A 16883-nucleotide genomic window follows, 5' to 3' on the forward strand; every position below is an offset into this window, starting at 1 on the left:
CACAATATAAAGTAAAAACAACGTACAATATAATTAAATAGAAAAATAGAAACGATACAAAAATAGATATGAAGTCACACATTAAAGTGCTACAAAAATACCCACATGGTAAAGTAAAAACAACGTATGATATAATTAAATAGAAAAATATGTTACAACAATTCAACAGTTATATTAACAATGAATTTTAATTTAGTTACCTTTTAATATGTTTTATCAACAATAATAGATAAAAATAGAAAATTTTTAATATATTATAAAACTGATGATAATTTATTTAAAATCATGATGGTGTATGGATATTAAAAAAATAAATTATCATACACACTGATCAATTTATACGTGGCAAATTTATTTTCTTAAACAATAACAAAATAATATTTTTTAATGTATATTTTAGTATAATATATGTGTACTATGGAATCCTATAAATATATTATTTAATGAACCTAGTATACAATAATATTATTAATTAAACTAAATAAATATATCGTTTTTACAATTAATTTTGTGTAATTTAATGATATTATTAACATTAAATATTTATCATATTTAATAAATACATCGATAAATAATACATAGTATTATATTTATTATACTTAAATATGTTTTTAATCTTTAAATATAAAATTAGGTCTTTTCTCAAAATGAAGTTTGATCGATTTTAAAATTGAATAAATGTAATCTTTTAATTTAAGCGTGTTAATTTTTTTATGAATAAGATTACATGTTTGAATTATTTACATTATTTTTTAAATTTATGTGAAAGAAAAGAAAAAAAAAACTTAATACCATTAAGTTAAAAGTACTATAATTTTGAAACAAAAATATATGAAAATTTAAAACAAAAACGAATCACAATCTCACGTAAAAATTAAAATACTATATCAATGTTTAAGCTTATTTATTATAATTAATAATGTTATAGTCTTTAATTAATTATATTATATATTTAGAAAATCACATAAGATTGATATTTATTTGTTTTTAGTTGTAATTTTATTCTAAGACTAACATTCATTGCACTCTCACTTTGTTGTTTTAGTTGTTTTCTTGGCCTTATTTTGTTATTATAAACCCTAGTTTAGATTATCCTAATTTACTGATATTGTATATCAATCTTCTATTAAGTATTGATAAGATAAGTTAAATTAAATTAAATATCCAATAAATAGACTCGGTGTCTTAATATTGTTAAATTTAATAATTTTTTTTAAATTATATTAAAACGTTTTACAATTGAAGAAAAAAAATGGCAATTTTTATATACTTTATCGTCAATGAAAACTTTGATGAATCACAAATTAAAAAAATAATTATATTATTGCAAATTTAATAAATTTATCTCATTCAATATCATTAAAATTATTTATTTCGTATGGGTGCCCACTAAGTACCATTGAATCTTTACTAAAAGTTGTATATCTTTAAATTTGTTATATTTTTTTATTCAAAATGGAAATCATAAATATAACGATATATACATATTAAAATATTAATCTAAAGAAAAAACTGAATTATCATTTATTTCTTCAAATACAAAACAATGTAATAACAGTTTTAAAAAGTAATTTTAAAAAAAAGAAATATTCTTACAATTATTTTGACTATTAAGCTAATTATTTATTATATTTTAGTTTTAAAAGAATGAATAATACTTTTATTTAAGTTGTTTGATATTTTACATTTTGAATTAAAATAAATAATAATTTACAATTCAAAGGTTTTTAATTTATTATTTTTGGAGGTTAAAATAAAATACGTTATGTTTCGTAAAAAAAATTAAATATGTTTGTAATCCATTAAATTTTAATATAAAATTTGGAATAAGTATTTATTTGAAATTTTACTTTAATTTACTCATCAATTTTTTAGAATACCATGAGTTTAGTTTTTATAAGTGGTAGAATTATTTAATGTTTTAAACATATTCATTTCATAATAATTTATAAGTTAATATTAAAAAAACAAAAAAATATTGTAAATTATTTAAATATTATTTTAAGATGCATTTAAAATTTCAACTAAATTTTACAAAAATATGATTAAAAATACTAGATTTACACCCTTCTAAGATCGGATGACTAAGAAAAAAAAATTAATTTCAATTTAAATTAAAAATTAAAGACTTAAAAACATATTTAACAAAAAGAAACAATTTATTTCCATTTTCATGACCAAACACATCCCCTTATCCACTGTTTATCATCCGTCCCTCCTCAACGGCGATAATCGATGGTGATGGATATCCTGAGTTCACAAGTCTCCGCCGTCCCATTTTTTGACGGTGCCGCCACTCGCCGTCGTCGCTCTGCCACATTCAGCCTCAACGTAAGGTATCTTCTGTTCTTCTCAAAACGACAAACTTTCATTTCTTCTGAAATCCTCCATTTGCCTCACTCCCATTTTTGCAATCCATTAGGGCAACCCTTCCTTTCCCGCACCAAAACTCTACGTACTACAAAGAGCTTGAAGCTGCTGTTGACGTAGTCCAGAAGGCTTGCAATTTCACTCTCCATGTAATCTTCTGTGACTTACTTTTTGTGTGTACTTGCTGAATCATGAGAACCGATTCTGTCACAAATAGATTTTATGTGCATTATTCTTTTGTAAGTAATAAAGCATCAGTAAGCAGTCACATTGGTCCCTGCAACTATGAAAATGTTAAATATGTCTTAAGGTTCTAAGATGGTAACTTTAACTTGTAAGGGGATATACTGTGAGTGTACTTTAACTATATACATATACTTTAAATATATCTTATTTCTAGTATGATCTCCAACAGATATCAAATAAGTCCATGAACTTAACTCTTAACTATTATTTAGTTCCTAAATATAAGTTGATATTATATTTTAGTCACACATTCTTTTGAAATTATTTGATTATCAATATATATTTTCTAGCACTCTATAATTTCCTTTAGTAGAGGGACTACTATGACGTCCTACGAGATGAAAGATCAAAATGATTGTTTACTTTTTATAGCACTGAAGAATGTTATGTGATTTGTGCTAGTTGTCTTCTGCAGGTGCAATCATCTTTGTTCTCAACTGATGGGAAGATTATTGAGAAAAATGACCAGACTCCCGTGACTGTTGCCGATTTTGGAGTTCAGGCTCTCATAAGTTTGGGTATTGTGTCAAGTGTAAAAAGTAGCTTAACATATTTCTGAATTGTGATGCTGTATAATGAAACCAACGTGGCGTAAGTGTAAAGAATTTTAATTAACATGGTCTATTACAGTTCTACATAAATTGCTCTTTTATCTAGGGACATACATTACAACAATATGATGAACATGTTTTCTAAAGGACTCAGCTCAGTGAAACTTGAAAAATGTCAATGAAATCTGATTGATGCTCATAATTTCTGGCCAATGTGATGTAGTATAAAAAAGCTGAGTACACGAACTAAATTTCTTCCTGATGAGTGCAAGGCCCATTATTGCACGCACAAAGAGTGGATCTGGAATTGGTGGATTTGCACGGCGATGAGTCAACACCCTTTGCTAGCCCCTTTGCAGGCATTAGGAACAAGTGTTAGATAAACACTTTTGAAACAAGTTGAATCTAGGCAATGTGTAATTTTTTTTTTTCGTTTGGAATACCACTAATAACACAACGTGTGATCCATCAAAAGTGTATTTGTAAACACTAATTTGCTGCAACATAGTTTTCTTGCATTCATGTAGTTAGCGTAGTATTATAATTAGCATGTAGCCTCGAAAATAATTTATCTGAAGTAACTATTTTAATGGTATTGAAAAAATTTTGTTTTATCATTTGTGGTTATCAAAACAGAGTTAAATAAGCTGTTCCCTTCTATACCTTTGGTGGCTGAGGAGGACTCTGCTTTCTTGCGATCAAGAAATTTAGTAGGTACCGTGCTTGATGCAATAACTGCTACAGATAGCTCCACCTGTAAATCATTGACACAAGATGATGTACTAGAAGCAATTGATAGAGGAAGCAAGGAAGCTTTTGTATTTGGACCAAAGCCAGCCACATATTGGGTGGGCATATCTAAGCAGTTAATTAAATGCTGTGAAGTGATGCAGTTAGCATCCTAAAAATTTTATCCAGGCTTCATTTTTATGTTGTTGTGTGACACATTTGTTCACATTGCGTTCCTGTATATAAAAAATGGTGGTAGTTATTTTTTCTGTTTTATGAAAACTACATACTTTTACAAGTTGACTTCTGTTGATCACTGGGACCCTATCTATTTACAGATTGGTATTGGAATTTTTATATATCTACTTCTCGTGTTTTATTTTTCCTATTATAACTTATGGTAAATTCATTGAATAATGCAGCTGCTTGACCCAATTGATGGCACCCGTGGTTTTCTAATGGCTGGCAAAGCCTTTTATGTGGTAAGTTATAATGTAGGTTATACTATTTGAATTTCTTTTAATAATGCATAAGAGAGACATATCCTATAGATTTCCATCTGGAGGAGCCTTTTGTTGTAGAGTTAACCTTGTGATAGTGCTTGAATTGTGATGCACATCGATCTCAGGTAACTGGGATAGCTAAGCTGCATTTGTATATCTTTATATAAGGAATTTTTGTTATGAGTGCTATTTGGTTCAGTGTGTCATGTTTATCCGATTTTGATATTATCTTAATGCATTTCCAAAAAATACAGGTTGGTTTGGCATTGGTGGTTGAGGGAGAGATTGTAATTGGTGTAATGGGCTGTCCTACCTGGAAGGAAGATTTATCTGAGAAATCCTCTGCTGATATTGATGAGGAGTGGGATTCTCTTAATGGATCAGGAACTGTAATGATTGCCCATAAAGGTTGTGGAACATGGATGAAAACTTTGAATAGCCAACTGAAATCACCGGATGTGTGGACCAAATGTTTTGTTGATGGGTCTGACGTAATACATAAAGCACGCTTTTGTATTTCAGATAGTGAAAAATGGGAAGCACAGCTGTCTCCATTATTTAAGGCAGTAAGCAATACTGATAACGTAGGCAGCAACCAAATCCATCTTTTGCGGGCATGTTGTGGAAGGTCTCAGCAATATTATCTATATACTTTTTACTTGATTACATGCAATTAAAATTTCTTTAACTATTGATGTTCTATGCAGTAGTGATGCATGGAGTAGCTGGTAAATCTAAAGCAATTATTAGTTTGTGTTATTTCTTATTCTATTTTTACTGCTTCAATTTCCTGAAGTTTTTTTAAGTTAAATTTTTGCAGTGTGCTTTTGAAAGGAAGTCTTTGTTAATATCTTATATCTGAGGACTGAACAGAGAAGTTGTTGCTCTAATTAGTAATTACTAATTCATTTAACTGTGATTACTATCTTGTAATTTGTTGTTAGTATGATCTGAAGGAGTTAAAATTGGCAATATTTCTTAGATTTATTGATTTTTCACCCTTTCTTTCTTTCAATTGCCTATTTCTTGATTTCTCATGGATCAGTGCAGTTTATGCAAGTATTTGATGGTGGCGTCTGGCAGAGCATCTATTTTCATTCTTCGAGCAAAACAGAAGGCCGTTATGATGGTATCCTATAAATTTTTAGGATTGTAGTTGGTCGGATAATTTATTCAGTGATACATTTTTTATCTGATCTTGTGTAGGCCTGGGATCATGCAGCTGGCATTATATGCGTTCACGAAGCAGGGGGAAAGGTATTTCTTTTCCCTATCATTTTTGTTTGTTAAAATAAATGAAAGACACGTCTTAATATCATCATCGTATCTTAGGTATGTTTGAGTATCTTAGATGATCTATTAAGATTGATTTCCACATTTTCTTGTATGTTTCATCATTGTATTTTTTTAGTTGTTTTTCTTGATTCCACTAACTTTTGAATTTGAATCGCACTTTTATATTTTTTATATGCTTCTTTTTAAAATAGATAATATAGATTAAATTTTAAAAAATATTAAAAATCAGTCCTGCACTTTTTATTGCTACAAATTAAATTTACGTATGAATTTTGTCACCACTAATCAATATTTGAATCCGTAAGTGGTTGTGTGGGAATTTGTACAGCGATTGGGAGAGATCTAGACCTCTCAAAACTTCTGGAGTGTTTATGCCTTTTTTTATGGTTTAATTATGATTTTGGAATGGCATTATTAAGGATTTTTGGTCAGTGCGGTAGTGTGTGAAAGTAAGTATGTGTATTCAAGTTTGAGAGAAAATAAGTTGGTTTGAATAATAATGGAAATAAAAAGTTTGTGATTTTATGGAACAACTGGTGTGCAAGGTTTCGAGTCGTGAAAAATGGGTGAGAAGTCAGAGTTGGAACTTAGTAAACTATCCCTCCTGCAAACAATCAATTATCCATCTCTTTATATTTAAATTATATCATCAGCTCACACAATTATCCAAATCTTAATTCTTCAAGCTAATGATGAGTTATGGTAGATTTATGATGAAAGCCTTGGGAACACATTTCAATACATGTTTGTTGGACCTATTCATGTAGGAGAAATTTGTTGGGCCTATTCATGTGGGAGGAAGGGGGCTTCTCCCTACACCCCAAACCATTTTTCCTGTACCCCCAAAACTTTCCTTATTTCCAATTTTGCCCACAGTTAAAGTTAAATGAAGAAAGATAAAAAATAGTAAAAAATATTCAATTGCCCTGCACCCCTGCACCTAGCCAGCGAATCTGAATCTGCTTTTGCGCAGGCCTCTACACCCACAAAGAATCTTGTTGACCTAAACTACATCATGAGGCACATTTAAATTCAACTTCTCTTTTTTCCATTCACGCTTGTTGCTGCCTTCTTTGCCTTCATTTTTTCATTCACCCATTGACGTTGTTGTGTTGCTGTGTGGAGAAGATCATCGAGCACCAACCCAAGCAGTCCCATGACGACGCTTCTAGCATTCACAGACAACCTTCGCCTTCTGCATTTAATCCACACGTCGTCCAGTTAAGTTTTGTCAAATTTTTATTGTTTTTTCGTGAATGTTTACGGTGATTGATGAACCTGTAAATCTATATATGTATATATATATATATATATATATATATATATATATATCTCATGATTCCATCTGTGTCAAAACAGGTTTTTTATTTTTTATTTTTTTGTCTTATGAAACGGATTACAAAATCCGTTTCATGATTTTTAGAAAAGGATTCCGAAAGCCGTTTCCTGAATATTGTGTTTTTTTTTATATGAAACGGATTACGCAATCCGTTTCACAACTTCAAAAAACGGATTTTGAGATTCGTTTTGTAATTTGGTTTTGTTAATTTTGAGATGGATTTTGCGTTCCATTTCATGTATTTGGAAAACAGATCTTGATATTCGTTTCGTGTTTTTTTTAATATTCTATTTTATTTTATTTCAATTTTAATATTTATTTTGTTCAGTTGTTGACTTCATGGTTAACAAAGTGATATATTAATATATATATATATATATATATATATATATATATATATTAATTTAAAGTTGAACTCATTTTAAATTTTATTTTTTTATTTAATTTATTTCTTAATTAATTATATAAAAGAAAAATTGTAAAACAAATTAAATTAAAAATACTTAAACAGTAAATTAAAAAGTTATTCATTGTATTATAACTATTTTTAATTTATTTAAAGTATATTTTTTTAATTATTTATTAATTTTTGTTTTATTTTATTGTTTTCATATTTTTTAATATATATCTAAAAATAAAATTATATATATAATTTCATTTTTAAATAACTTTTTGAAAAATAAATGTAATATAAAAATAAATTAAACTTTAAATTAGATAAAAAACAAAAACGAAAATTTATTCTAGTTCTTTTTAAATTTATTTTAAATTTAATGTCTTTTGAATTTTAATTATTCTTTTAGTATATTATTTTCGATTTTAATCGTATTTACATATTTGATGTATGTTTTAGAAATAAAATAATATGTTAATATATTTTAACAAATATTTTAAAATAAAATAAAATATTTATATTTATATAATTTTGTTTTTATATAATATACTAAATCCTAAAAAAAAATTAAAAGCAATAGTTTTGTTTTATGATTTATATTGGATTGTAATGTTTCAAACTTTAAATTATAGATATGGTTAGGACACGAGGAAATTTATCTAGACGTGATTCACATGATGCACCCGAGAGTTCCAGACAGGGTGTTGCGCGGAGGAGACCGATAGCTTCAGCTCCTAGAAGGGGTCATCGCGAGGCTAATGTTGTTCAAGATGATGTTGTTGAGCATTAGGTTTTCGATATTCCTCAAGACGAGGAGCAAGAGATTGATAACGATGGTGCAGGATTTTCAGGTGGTCTGTCTGATACATCTTTATTGACTCGGTATCAGGATCATGTTACACGGATGATATGGGGTGGTCAGGTAAGTAAGAAGTTTGTATAAATGTTTAATTTTATTGTTGTTATGTATTTTTATTCTTTTATGTTTCTTTAATGTTAGGATCGAGTTGTGAAAATAGTCTCCTATATTAAAGAAGTGAAGAAATTAGGACGTCCTCACCCTTATGTTCTCCCATTTGTGGTAGTTTCTAGATTATCGTCTCTGTGTGATATTTTATACGAATATATCGATCTTGGGTTAGTATAAGGTTTCGTGGAGAGATGGCATCCCGAGACTAATACTTTTCATCTACCCATTGGGGAGATAACCATCACTTTAGATGACGTCTGGTCTCTCCTCCATCTTCCCATCACTGGACAATTTTGCTCCACTAAAAATCTTGAATATGAAGATTCAGTTGAGATTTTGATGACACTTCTTGGTGTTGATCGGACCATGACTTGTGATGAGCTGAATCAAAGTCGGGGTGCATAGGTCAGACTTAGCTGATTGAGAGAGTTGTATGATAGTTGTTGTGATAACGAGCTATGAGAGAGTTATCACAACAGCTATCATACAACTCTCTCAACCAGCTAAGTCTGACCTGTGCACCCCAACTTTGATTCAGCTCATCACAAGCCATGGCCCGATCAACACCAATAAGTGTCATCAAAATCTCAATTGAGTCTTCATATTTAAGATTTTAAGTGGAGCAAAACTGTCCAGTGATGGGAAGATGGAGGAGCGACCAGACGTCATCTAAAGTGATGGTCATCTCCCCAATGGGTAGATGAAAAGTATTAGTCTCAGGATGTCATCTCTCCACGAAACTCAATACTAACCCAAGATCGGTATATTCGTATAAAATATTGCACAGAGGCGATAATCCAGAAGCTACCACAAAGGGGAGAACAGAAGGGTGATGACATTCTAATTTCTTCACTTTTTAAATATGGGAGACTATTTTCACAACTCGATCCTAACATAAAAGAATAAAAATACATAAAAAACAATAAAATTAAACATTTATAAAAAGTTCTTACTTACCTGACCATCCCATATCATCCGTGCAACATGATCCTGGTACCGAGTCAATAAAGATGTATAAGACGGACCACCTGGAAATCCTGCACCATTGTTATCAATCCCCTGCTCCTTGTCCTGGGGAACATCAGAAACCACATGCTCAACAACATCATCCTGAACAACATTAACCTCATGATGACCCCTTCTACGAGCTGAAGCTGTCGGTCTCCTCCGCGCACACCATGTCTGGAACTCTCGAGTGCATCATGTGAACCACGTCTAGATAAATTTCCTCATGTCCTAGCCATATCTATAATTCAAAGTTTGAAACATTACATTCCAATATAAATTATAAAACAAAACTATTGCTTTAAATTTTGTTTAAGGTTTAGTATATTATATAAAAGCAAAATTATATAAATATTTTATTTTAAAATATTTTGTTAGAATATATTATTTTATTTTTAAAATATACATTAAATATGTAAATACGATTAAAACCGAAAATATTATACTAATAGAATAATTAAAATTCAAAAGACATTAAATTTAAAAAGAATAGAAATAAATTTTCGTTTTTGTTTTTTATCTAATTTAAAGTTTAATTATCACTTACTTTAATTTATTTTTATAATTACACTTATTTTTCAAAAAGTTATTTAAAAATTAATATAAATATATATATATATATATATATATATATATATATAAAATTTTACTTTTAGATATATATTAAAAAATATGAAAACAATACAATAAAACAAAAATTAATAAATAAAAAAAACATTTCAAATTTAAAAAACATATATTTTAAATAAATTATAAATAGTTATAATACAATTAATACTTTTTTAATTTACAATTTAATTATTTTTTAATTTAATTTGTTTTACAAGTTTTCTTTTATATAATTAATTAATTAAATAAAAATTTAAAATGAGTTCAACTTTAAATTAATATATATATATATATATATATATATATATATATATATATAATCACTCTGTTAACTATGAAGTCAAAAACTGAACAAAATAAATATTAAAATTGAGGCAAAATAATATAGAATATTAAAAAAAACACAAAACGAATATCAAAATTCATTTTCCAAATACATGAAACGGAAAGCAAAATCCGTCTCAGAATTAACAAAACCAAATTACAAAACAGATCTCAAAATCCATTTCTGGAAGTTGTGAAACGAATTTCGTAATTTGTTTCTTATAAAAAACGCAATATTCAGGAAACGGCTTTCGGAATCCGTTTCTAAAAATCATGAAATAGATTTTGTAATCCGTTTCATATAAAAAAATGCAATATTCAGGAAATGACTTTCGAAATCCGTTTCTAAAAATCATGAAACAAATTTTATAATCCGTTTCATATAAAAAAACGTAGGAAACGACAATCCGTTTCTAAAAATCATGAAACGGATTTTGTAATCCGTTTCATAAGACAAAAAAAAACCATTTTGGCATAAATGGAATCATGATATATATATATATATATATATATATATATATATATATATATATATATATATATATATATATATATATATATATATATATATATATATATATATATATATATATATATATATATATATTGTCGCAACCGAGACCACGGTGGGAGGGCGAAAATGATTTAAAAAGGTGCAGAGGAGTCGTCACCATAGTTTATTATGGAAAACTACAGAAAAACCTTAAAAAAGAATGGTCTTCGAAACCAAATTTGGATTCAGGAGTCGGTTACGTGTGGGAAATGTATTAGCACCCCACAACGCCCGTCTTAAGACGGTTCCTTCTTTAATTAAGTGTACAAGATAGAATTCGATGTTTAAAATATTTGTTATTCCCCAAAAAATCAAACAAAATCAAAACACCTACAAAAATATTAAAGATTAAAACAAAATTATTTTTTTCTTTTTTGGCCCGACGAGGATTGTACCTCACTCCTACGTATTTCCATTTGGAAAATCAGGGATAATGTAGTTCTTTGTACAAAATTTATCGTTTGATATTACTATTTTGGTTTTTTTTTTCTAGATTTTTATGTATATGTATATTTTATTAATATCAAGAGAACCCAAGATTCTACATAATAAAGATTTAGTTATCAAGCAAATCTGAGATTTGACATGATATTCAAGATGATTTTATAATTTTTATTTTTTATTATAACTAATTTAAAAAAAAAAGAATTAAAGCCTACACAAGGGTGTTTTGATTATCAAGCAAATTCGAGACTTGACATGATATTCAATACTTATATAAAAGAAATAATATAATTATTTATTTATTTATTTATTATTATTATTATTATTATTAGAGAATTAAAGCCTACAAAAAAACACCTTTTTAATTACCAAGATAAAAATAGAGGGAAAGAGAAAGGCTGAGCACATCGATGACAAACCCAAAATCATCTAACATGAGAACCCTAAACACATTTGATCATACAACAATTCAAACGATCATATATTTGATGTTATAAGAGAATCATGAATAACATACTAGGAGCTAAAGAAAATTTACCTTTAGGTGACCCCTTGTGTGTGCTCATTGTATGTGTGCTCTATAATAAAAAAGGAGAAGGATTTTTTGAATTTTTTCTCTGTGTCTTGCATTAGAGAAATTTTGTGCTTATATAGGCTTCTTGAGATCCTAGTATTTAATTATAATAAAATATATGGGGAAAAAATTGGTCTTATTAAATCATTGCATAATATCCACGGTATTGATTATAATTATTAACAAAATATTGTTTGTAATTACTAGGATGATATTCTCTGTCACATAAAGATCGTGATCAAATCATAACATATTATTCATATAATTGATTCTAATTATTACCAGGAATATTTTCTTCTAAAGATTAAAATCGTACCATTCTCTGAAATATTTGTTTTTAATTAAAATAATACCTTCCCAGTCTGACAACGCAAAGAGACACATAAGTGTAAATGCACGATATTTATTCAAATTATTATAAAAAAATATTTCTTCTAATATTATATGCTTATCTAAAAACAGAAATTATGAAACGTCCTTTTCTGACATGTCATGTGAAGAGTGTAAATAGCAGACAGTAGGGGTAAAAATATGTAAAACATTTGAGCTCACGAAAAGACTGTGATAATTAACAATAAATTAGATTCTCCTTCTCTTGGTTTTTTTCCTTTTTTTTTTCTTTTTCCCATGGTAGAATTAAAGTTTAAAAACCTACCATCAATCAAAACATATTTTTTATTTTATTTTAATATTATTTATTATTATTATATTATATATTATTTTTATTATTTTTTTTAACCAAAGAAATACATTTATTCGGACAAAATTGGGTGTTGATATATATATATATATATATATATATATATATATATATATATATATATATATATATATATATATTTACAGGTTCATCAATCACCGTAAACATTTACGAAAAAACATAAAAAATTTGACAAAACTTAATTGGACGACGTGTGGATTAATCGCAGAAGGGGAAGGCTGTCTGAATGCTGGAAGCATCGTCGCGGGACTGCTTGGGTTGGTGTTTGCTGGTGCTCGATGATCTTCTCCACACAACAACGTTAACGAGTGAATGGAAAAATGAAGGCAAAGAAGGCAACAACAAACGTGAATGGGAAAAGGAGAAGCTGAATTTAAATGTGCCTCATGATATAGTTTAGGTCAACTAGATTCTTTGTGGGTGCAGAGGCCTGCACAAAAGCATATTCAGATTCGCTGGCTGGGTGCAAGATTTCAGTGCAGTTGAATATTTTTACTATTTTTTCTCTTTTTTTCATTTAACTTTAATTGTGGGCAAAATTGGAAATAAGAAAAGTTTTGGGGTACAGGAGAAATGGTTTGGGGTGCAGGGAGAAGCTTCCACGAGAGTTAAGTCTTGGTTAAGTGAGACATATTTTCCTAAAATATGTTGCCTCTTTGGTGTTACTCGCTTAAGAAGCCTAGTATTCTTCAAGGAAGCCTTCATAGAGTGACTCGCTTGGAGGAACAATTGACTTTGTTTGAGTGATCCCTTGAATATTTAATTTTAAAATCTTCATCTTTATCTCACCTAAGCGAGCATTTGACTTAGTTCCTCATTGATTTTTTGAATCTTATTCACTCTTAAGTGATCATTTGGTCTCCTTTAATTGAAAATCTTCATCTTTTCAACTTGATTATGGCAAAATCACTTAAAATACATTATAATACTTGATTATCTAATTTCTAAATGAATGCTTCAGAGGCTACTTATTTAGTTTTTTTAGGCAATTTTAAGATCCAAAAGAATAGAATATGGTCAATAATTGTGGTTTAATAGCGTGATATTTGTCAATATGAAGACCCTGTTTTAAACATGTTAGAATACTAAATTAATTAATCTAACTGAACAGAAGCAAGGTAAGTAGTATTTTCGAATTGGATATTAAAAAAAAATTGCATGGTTTAAAAATTTTTTAAAGTATAAAATCCTAGGTATATGCTCAAAATTCCAGAACACAGCTTCCCGAAATGAATAATAAAATCCTATGCTTTTAGACATGTAGTTAAATTTATGTATGTTTAGAAGTGAAATTTAAGTCTAACTCAACCCTACAAAAACGATTTGTAAGGTGAAATTTGCACCTAACTTATATATTATAAAATTGTTTTATCTCTAATTAATGTGAAACTTCTAATAATATTTGCCCCGAGAACTTTTACTACTCGAGATGATTGTTGTGCCCGGATAGTTTACATATATTTCCCTTTTCATCTAATTAAAAAGGCGTTTATTGATATTTGATGTACATGGCATTGTTGATTTCTTATTAAAGGAATTATCTTAGTGATAATGTGGTGTGGTGATTGATCAGAGTGGTTGAACTCGAAATCTTTTGATTTTTAGTCTTGTTACATTGTCCATTTTTGGATGTTGTGAATTAAGTTATGATTAAAATACTTTTTTGTCTCAATTTTTGTCAAGATTTTTCAAATAAGTTCTAATTTTGATTTTGTGTTCAAATAGGTTTCAATTTTCGTCAATTTTGTTTAATTGGATCCTTTTTTGCTAACACCGTTTAAATCATTAACGACCATGAACAGTGACTGCCACATGTTACTTCGTGATTTTTTTTATTTTTTAGAATTTTATTTGAATTTTTTTTAATTTTTTTTAAATGTACATGTGTCAACCCAGAAGTGTGTCACGTGTCACTTCGTGATTTTTTTTTTAATTTTTTGAATTTTTTTTAAATTTTTATAAATGTTCACGTGTCAATGTAGTAGTGTGCCACATGTCAAAGTCAATGTTCTATATTCAATTTGGTCCCAATATTTGTTATTTTTGTTCAATTAGGTTCCAATTTTTGTTAACATTAACCAATTTGATCCCTCTCCAAATTAAAACGAAATTTAATTTTTATATTAAATATTTTTATATAATATATTAAAATTCACATCATTATAACTTTGATATAAAAATTAAATTTGGTCACATCTTTGATAGAGATAAAATTGGTCAAATTTTAAACAAAAAAATAGGACTAAATGGAACAAAAATAACAAATATAGGGACCAAATTGAATATAGAACATTGACTTTGACACGTGACACGCTATTAGTTTGGCACGTGGACATTTAAAAAAAATCAAAAAAATCAAAAAACCATGAAGTGACATGTGACACGCTATTCGATTGAACATGTATATTTTAAAAAAAAAATCAAAAAAAAATTCAAAAAAAAATTAAAATAAAATCACAAAGTGACACGTGACAGTCAATATTCATGGTCGTTAATGATTTAAATGGTGTTAGCAAAAAAGGACTCAATTGAACAAAATTGACGAAAATTGGGACCTATTTGAACACAAAACTAAAATTAGGACTTATTTAAAAGAACTTGACGAAAATTGAGACAAAAAAAGTATTTTAACCTAGAGTTATTGAGCAGATTTATTATTCACGTACACTTGTATAGGATTTCCATACTTTGCTATGTAAACTTACACTTTAATGCATCACCTTTTCTCCTTTTTTCTCTTTTGATGATAATATCCCATTTCATCAAATTTGATCAGGTAACAGACTGGAACGGCAGTGAAATAGATCTGGCAGCGGACCGTGATGGCCGCCGGATTATATATCCGTCCGACGGTATCCTTGTCACCAACGGCCATATACATAATCAGGTTTTGCAGATTATCTATCAGACTGCAGGAGTTTGATGTTTGGGGAATTGTTCATCCCAATTATTTCTGAAATGATTTATTTACTGATGTTAGAATTTTTTATAATGATTTTACGTAAAGGTGTAATAAATTTATTGGTTTTTATAATAATTATTTTAAACCTCATCCTTGTAATTTTTTTGTTGATTAATGTATAAAATTTACATTCGAAATTATTTGTAGATTATTAGTGTTTATTAGAGATGGCAAATAAACCCGTGCCCGTGGGTATCACCCGAACCCGTCCCGGTTTTGACGGGAAATCCCCGCTTTGACTGGGTATGGGTATGGGTATGGGTAATACCCGAAATTTTCAACTGGGGATGGGGATGGGGATATATATATACCCGCCCAAATACCCATCCCGCTTAAATTACTAAACTATTTATAATTTATTAAATAATCTAAAAAATATATATAAATAAATAATATATTTACACATAAAATATAATATAATATAATATAATATAATATAATATAATATAGTATATATACATATAAATAAAATATACTTTTATATATATATATATATATATATATATATATATTTACACATATACATGTAATATAATATAATATAATATAATATAATATAATATAATATAATATAATATACATATAATATATATACATAATAATATAATATATATTATTATATTTATATTATTATATAATATAATATAATATATACTTAAAATAAATATATATCTATAAAAATATATATATATATATATATAAACATAAGATATCCACACATATAATATATATACATAGTAATAATAATATAATATATAATATAATATAATATATATAAATAATTATATATATATATAAACATAAGATATCCACACATATAATATATATATATACATAGTAATATAATATATAATATAATATAATATAATATATATATATATATATATATATATATATATATAACATATTTCTCATTCTCTTTGTTTTTTGTTATACACTTTGTTTACTCTCTCAATTGTCTGGTTTGTTTTTCAAGATTTAATTTTGAAGGTAATTTTTCTTCTTCTTATTACATAATTTTTACTCTCTGTACATGGTTATGTTCAAATAGGTGTTCCTCAATTTCATTCTATGAAATAATTTTTAGGTTACACATTTGATTATCTTTATTTATTTATTTATTTTCATGAAAATGTTTGACTCTTATTTTGTAGCTCTTCTTTTTGTTACTTTGGTTATACACTTTTTTACTCTCTTTTAATTGTTTGGCTTGTTCTTTAAGGTTTAAGCAGATCTTCAAGGTACTTTTCCTTTTATCATAATCTTAATTATACATTTTTTTTCCGTTATGTT

At 27.7% G+C, this 16883-nt stretch overlaps 1 protein-coding gene across 5 annotated transcripts; it reads left to right on the forward strand.

Moving 5' to 3' along the window:
- The first annotated feature begins 2159 nt into the window (after nucleotides 1-2159).
- LOC114187283 (putative PAP-specific phosphatase, mitochondrial) lies at nucleotides 2160-15730 on the forward strand. 5 transcript variants are annotated; one of them, XM_028075493.1, is made up of 10 exons: nucleotides 2160-2336; nucleotides 2423-2519; nucleotides 3032-3134; nucleotides 3804-4015; nucleotides 4319-4378; nucleotides 4654-5027; nucleotides 5450-5528; nucleotides 5606-5656; nucleotides 6824-6915; nucleotides 15405-15638. In XM_028075493.1, the coding sequence occupies exons 1-10, from the start codon at nucleotides 2236-2238 to the stop codon at nucleotides 15406-15408; spliced, it is 1173 nt and encodes a 390-aa protein (XP_027931294.1). In that variant the 5' UTR covers nucleotides 2160-2235; the 3' UTR covers nucleotides 15409-15638. The 5 variants fall into 5 exon arrangements, with proteins under 5 accessions (XP_027931294.1, XP_027931292.1, XP_027931293.1 ...); XM_028075491.1 differs by lacking the exon at nucleotides 15405-15638 and adding an exon at nucleotides 12837-13390; XM_028075492.1 differs by lacking the exon at nucleotides 6824-6915 and having other exon boundaries at nucleotides 15405-15730.
- Nucleotides 15731-16883: the final 1153 nt, after the last annotated feature.

Source organism: Vigna unguiculata, chromosome 6 (assembly GCF_004118075.2).
Source record: "Vigna unguiculata cultivar IT97K-499-35 chromosome 6, ASM411807v1, whole genome shotgun sequence".
Taxonomy (NCBI): domain Eukaryota; kingdom Viridiplantae; phylum Streptophyta; class Magnoliopsida; order Fabales; family Fabaceae; genus Vigna; species Vigna unguiculata.

What these genes read in the sequence shown, in the direction of transcription:
- LOC114187283 (XM_028075491.1), top strand. Translation starts at nt 2,236, where the DNA reads ATGGTGATGGATATCCTGAGTTCACAAGTCTCCGCCGTCCCATTTTTT. An exon ending in CTTGCAATTTCACTCTCCAT is followed by an intron (nt 2,520 to 3,031) that starts GTAATCTTCTGT and finishes TGTCTTCTGCAG; the next exon opens with GTGCAATCATCTTTGTTCTC. An exon ending in CTGGCAAAGCCTTTTATGTG is followed by an intron (nt 4,379 to 4,653) that starts GTAAGTTATAAT and finishes CAAAAAATACAG; the next exon opens with GTTGGTTTGGCATTGGTGGT.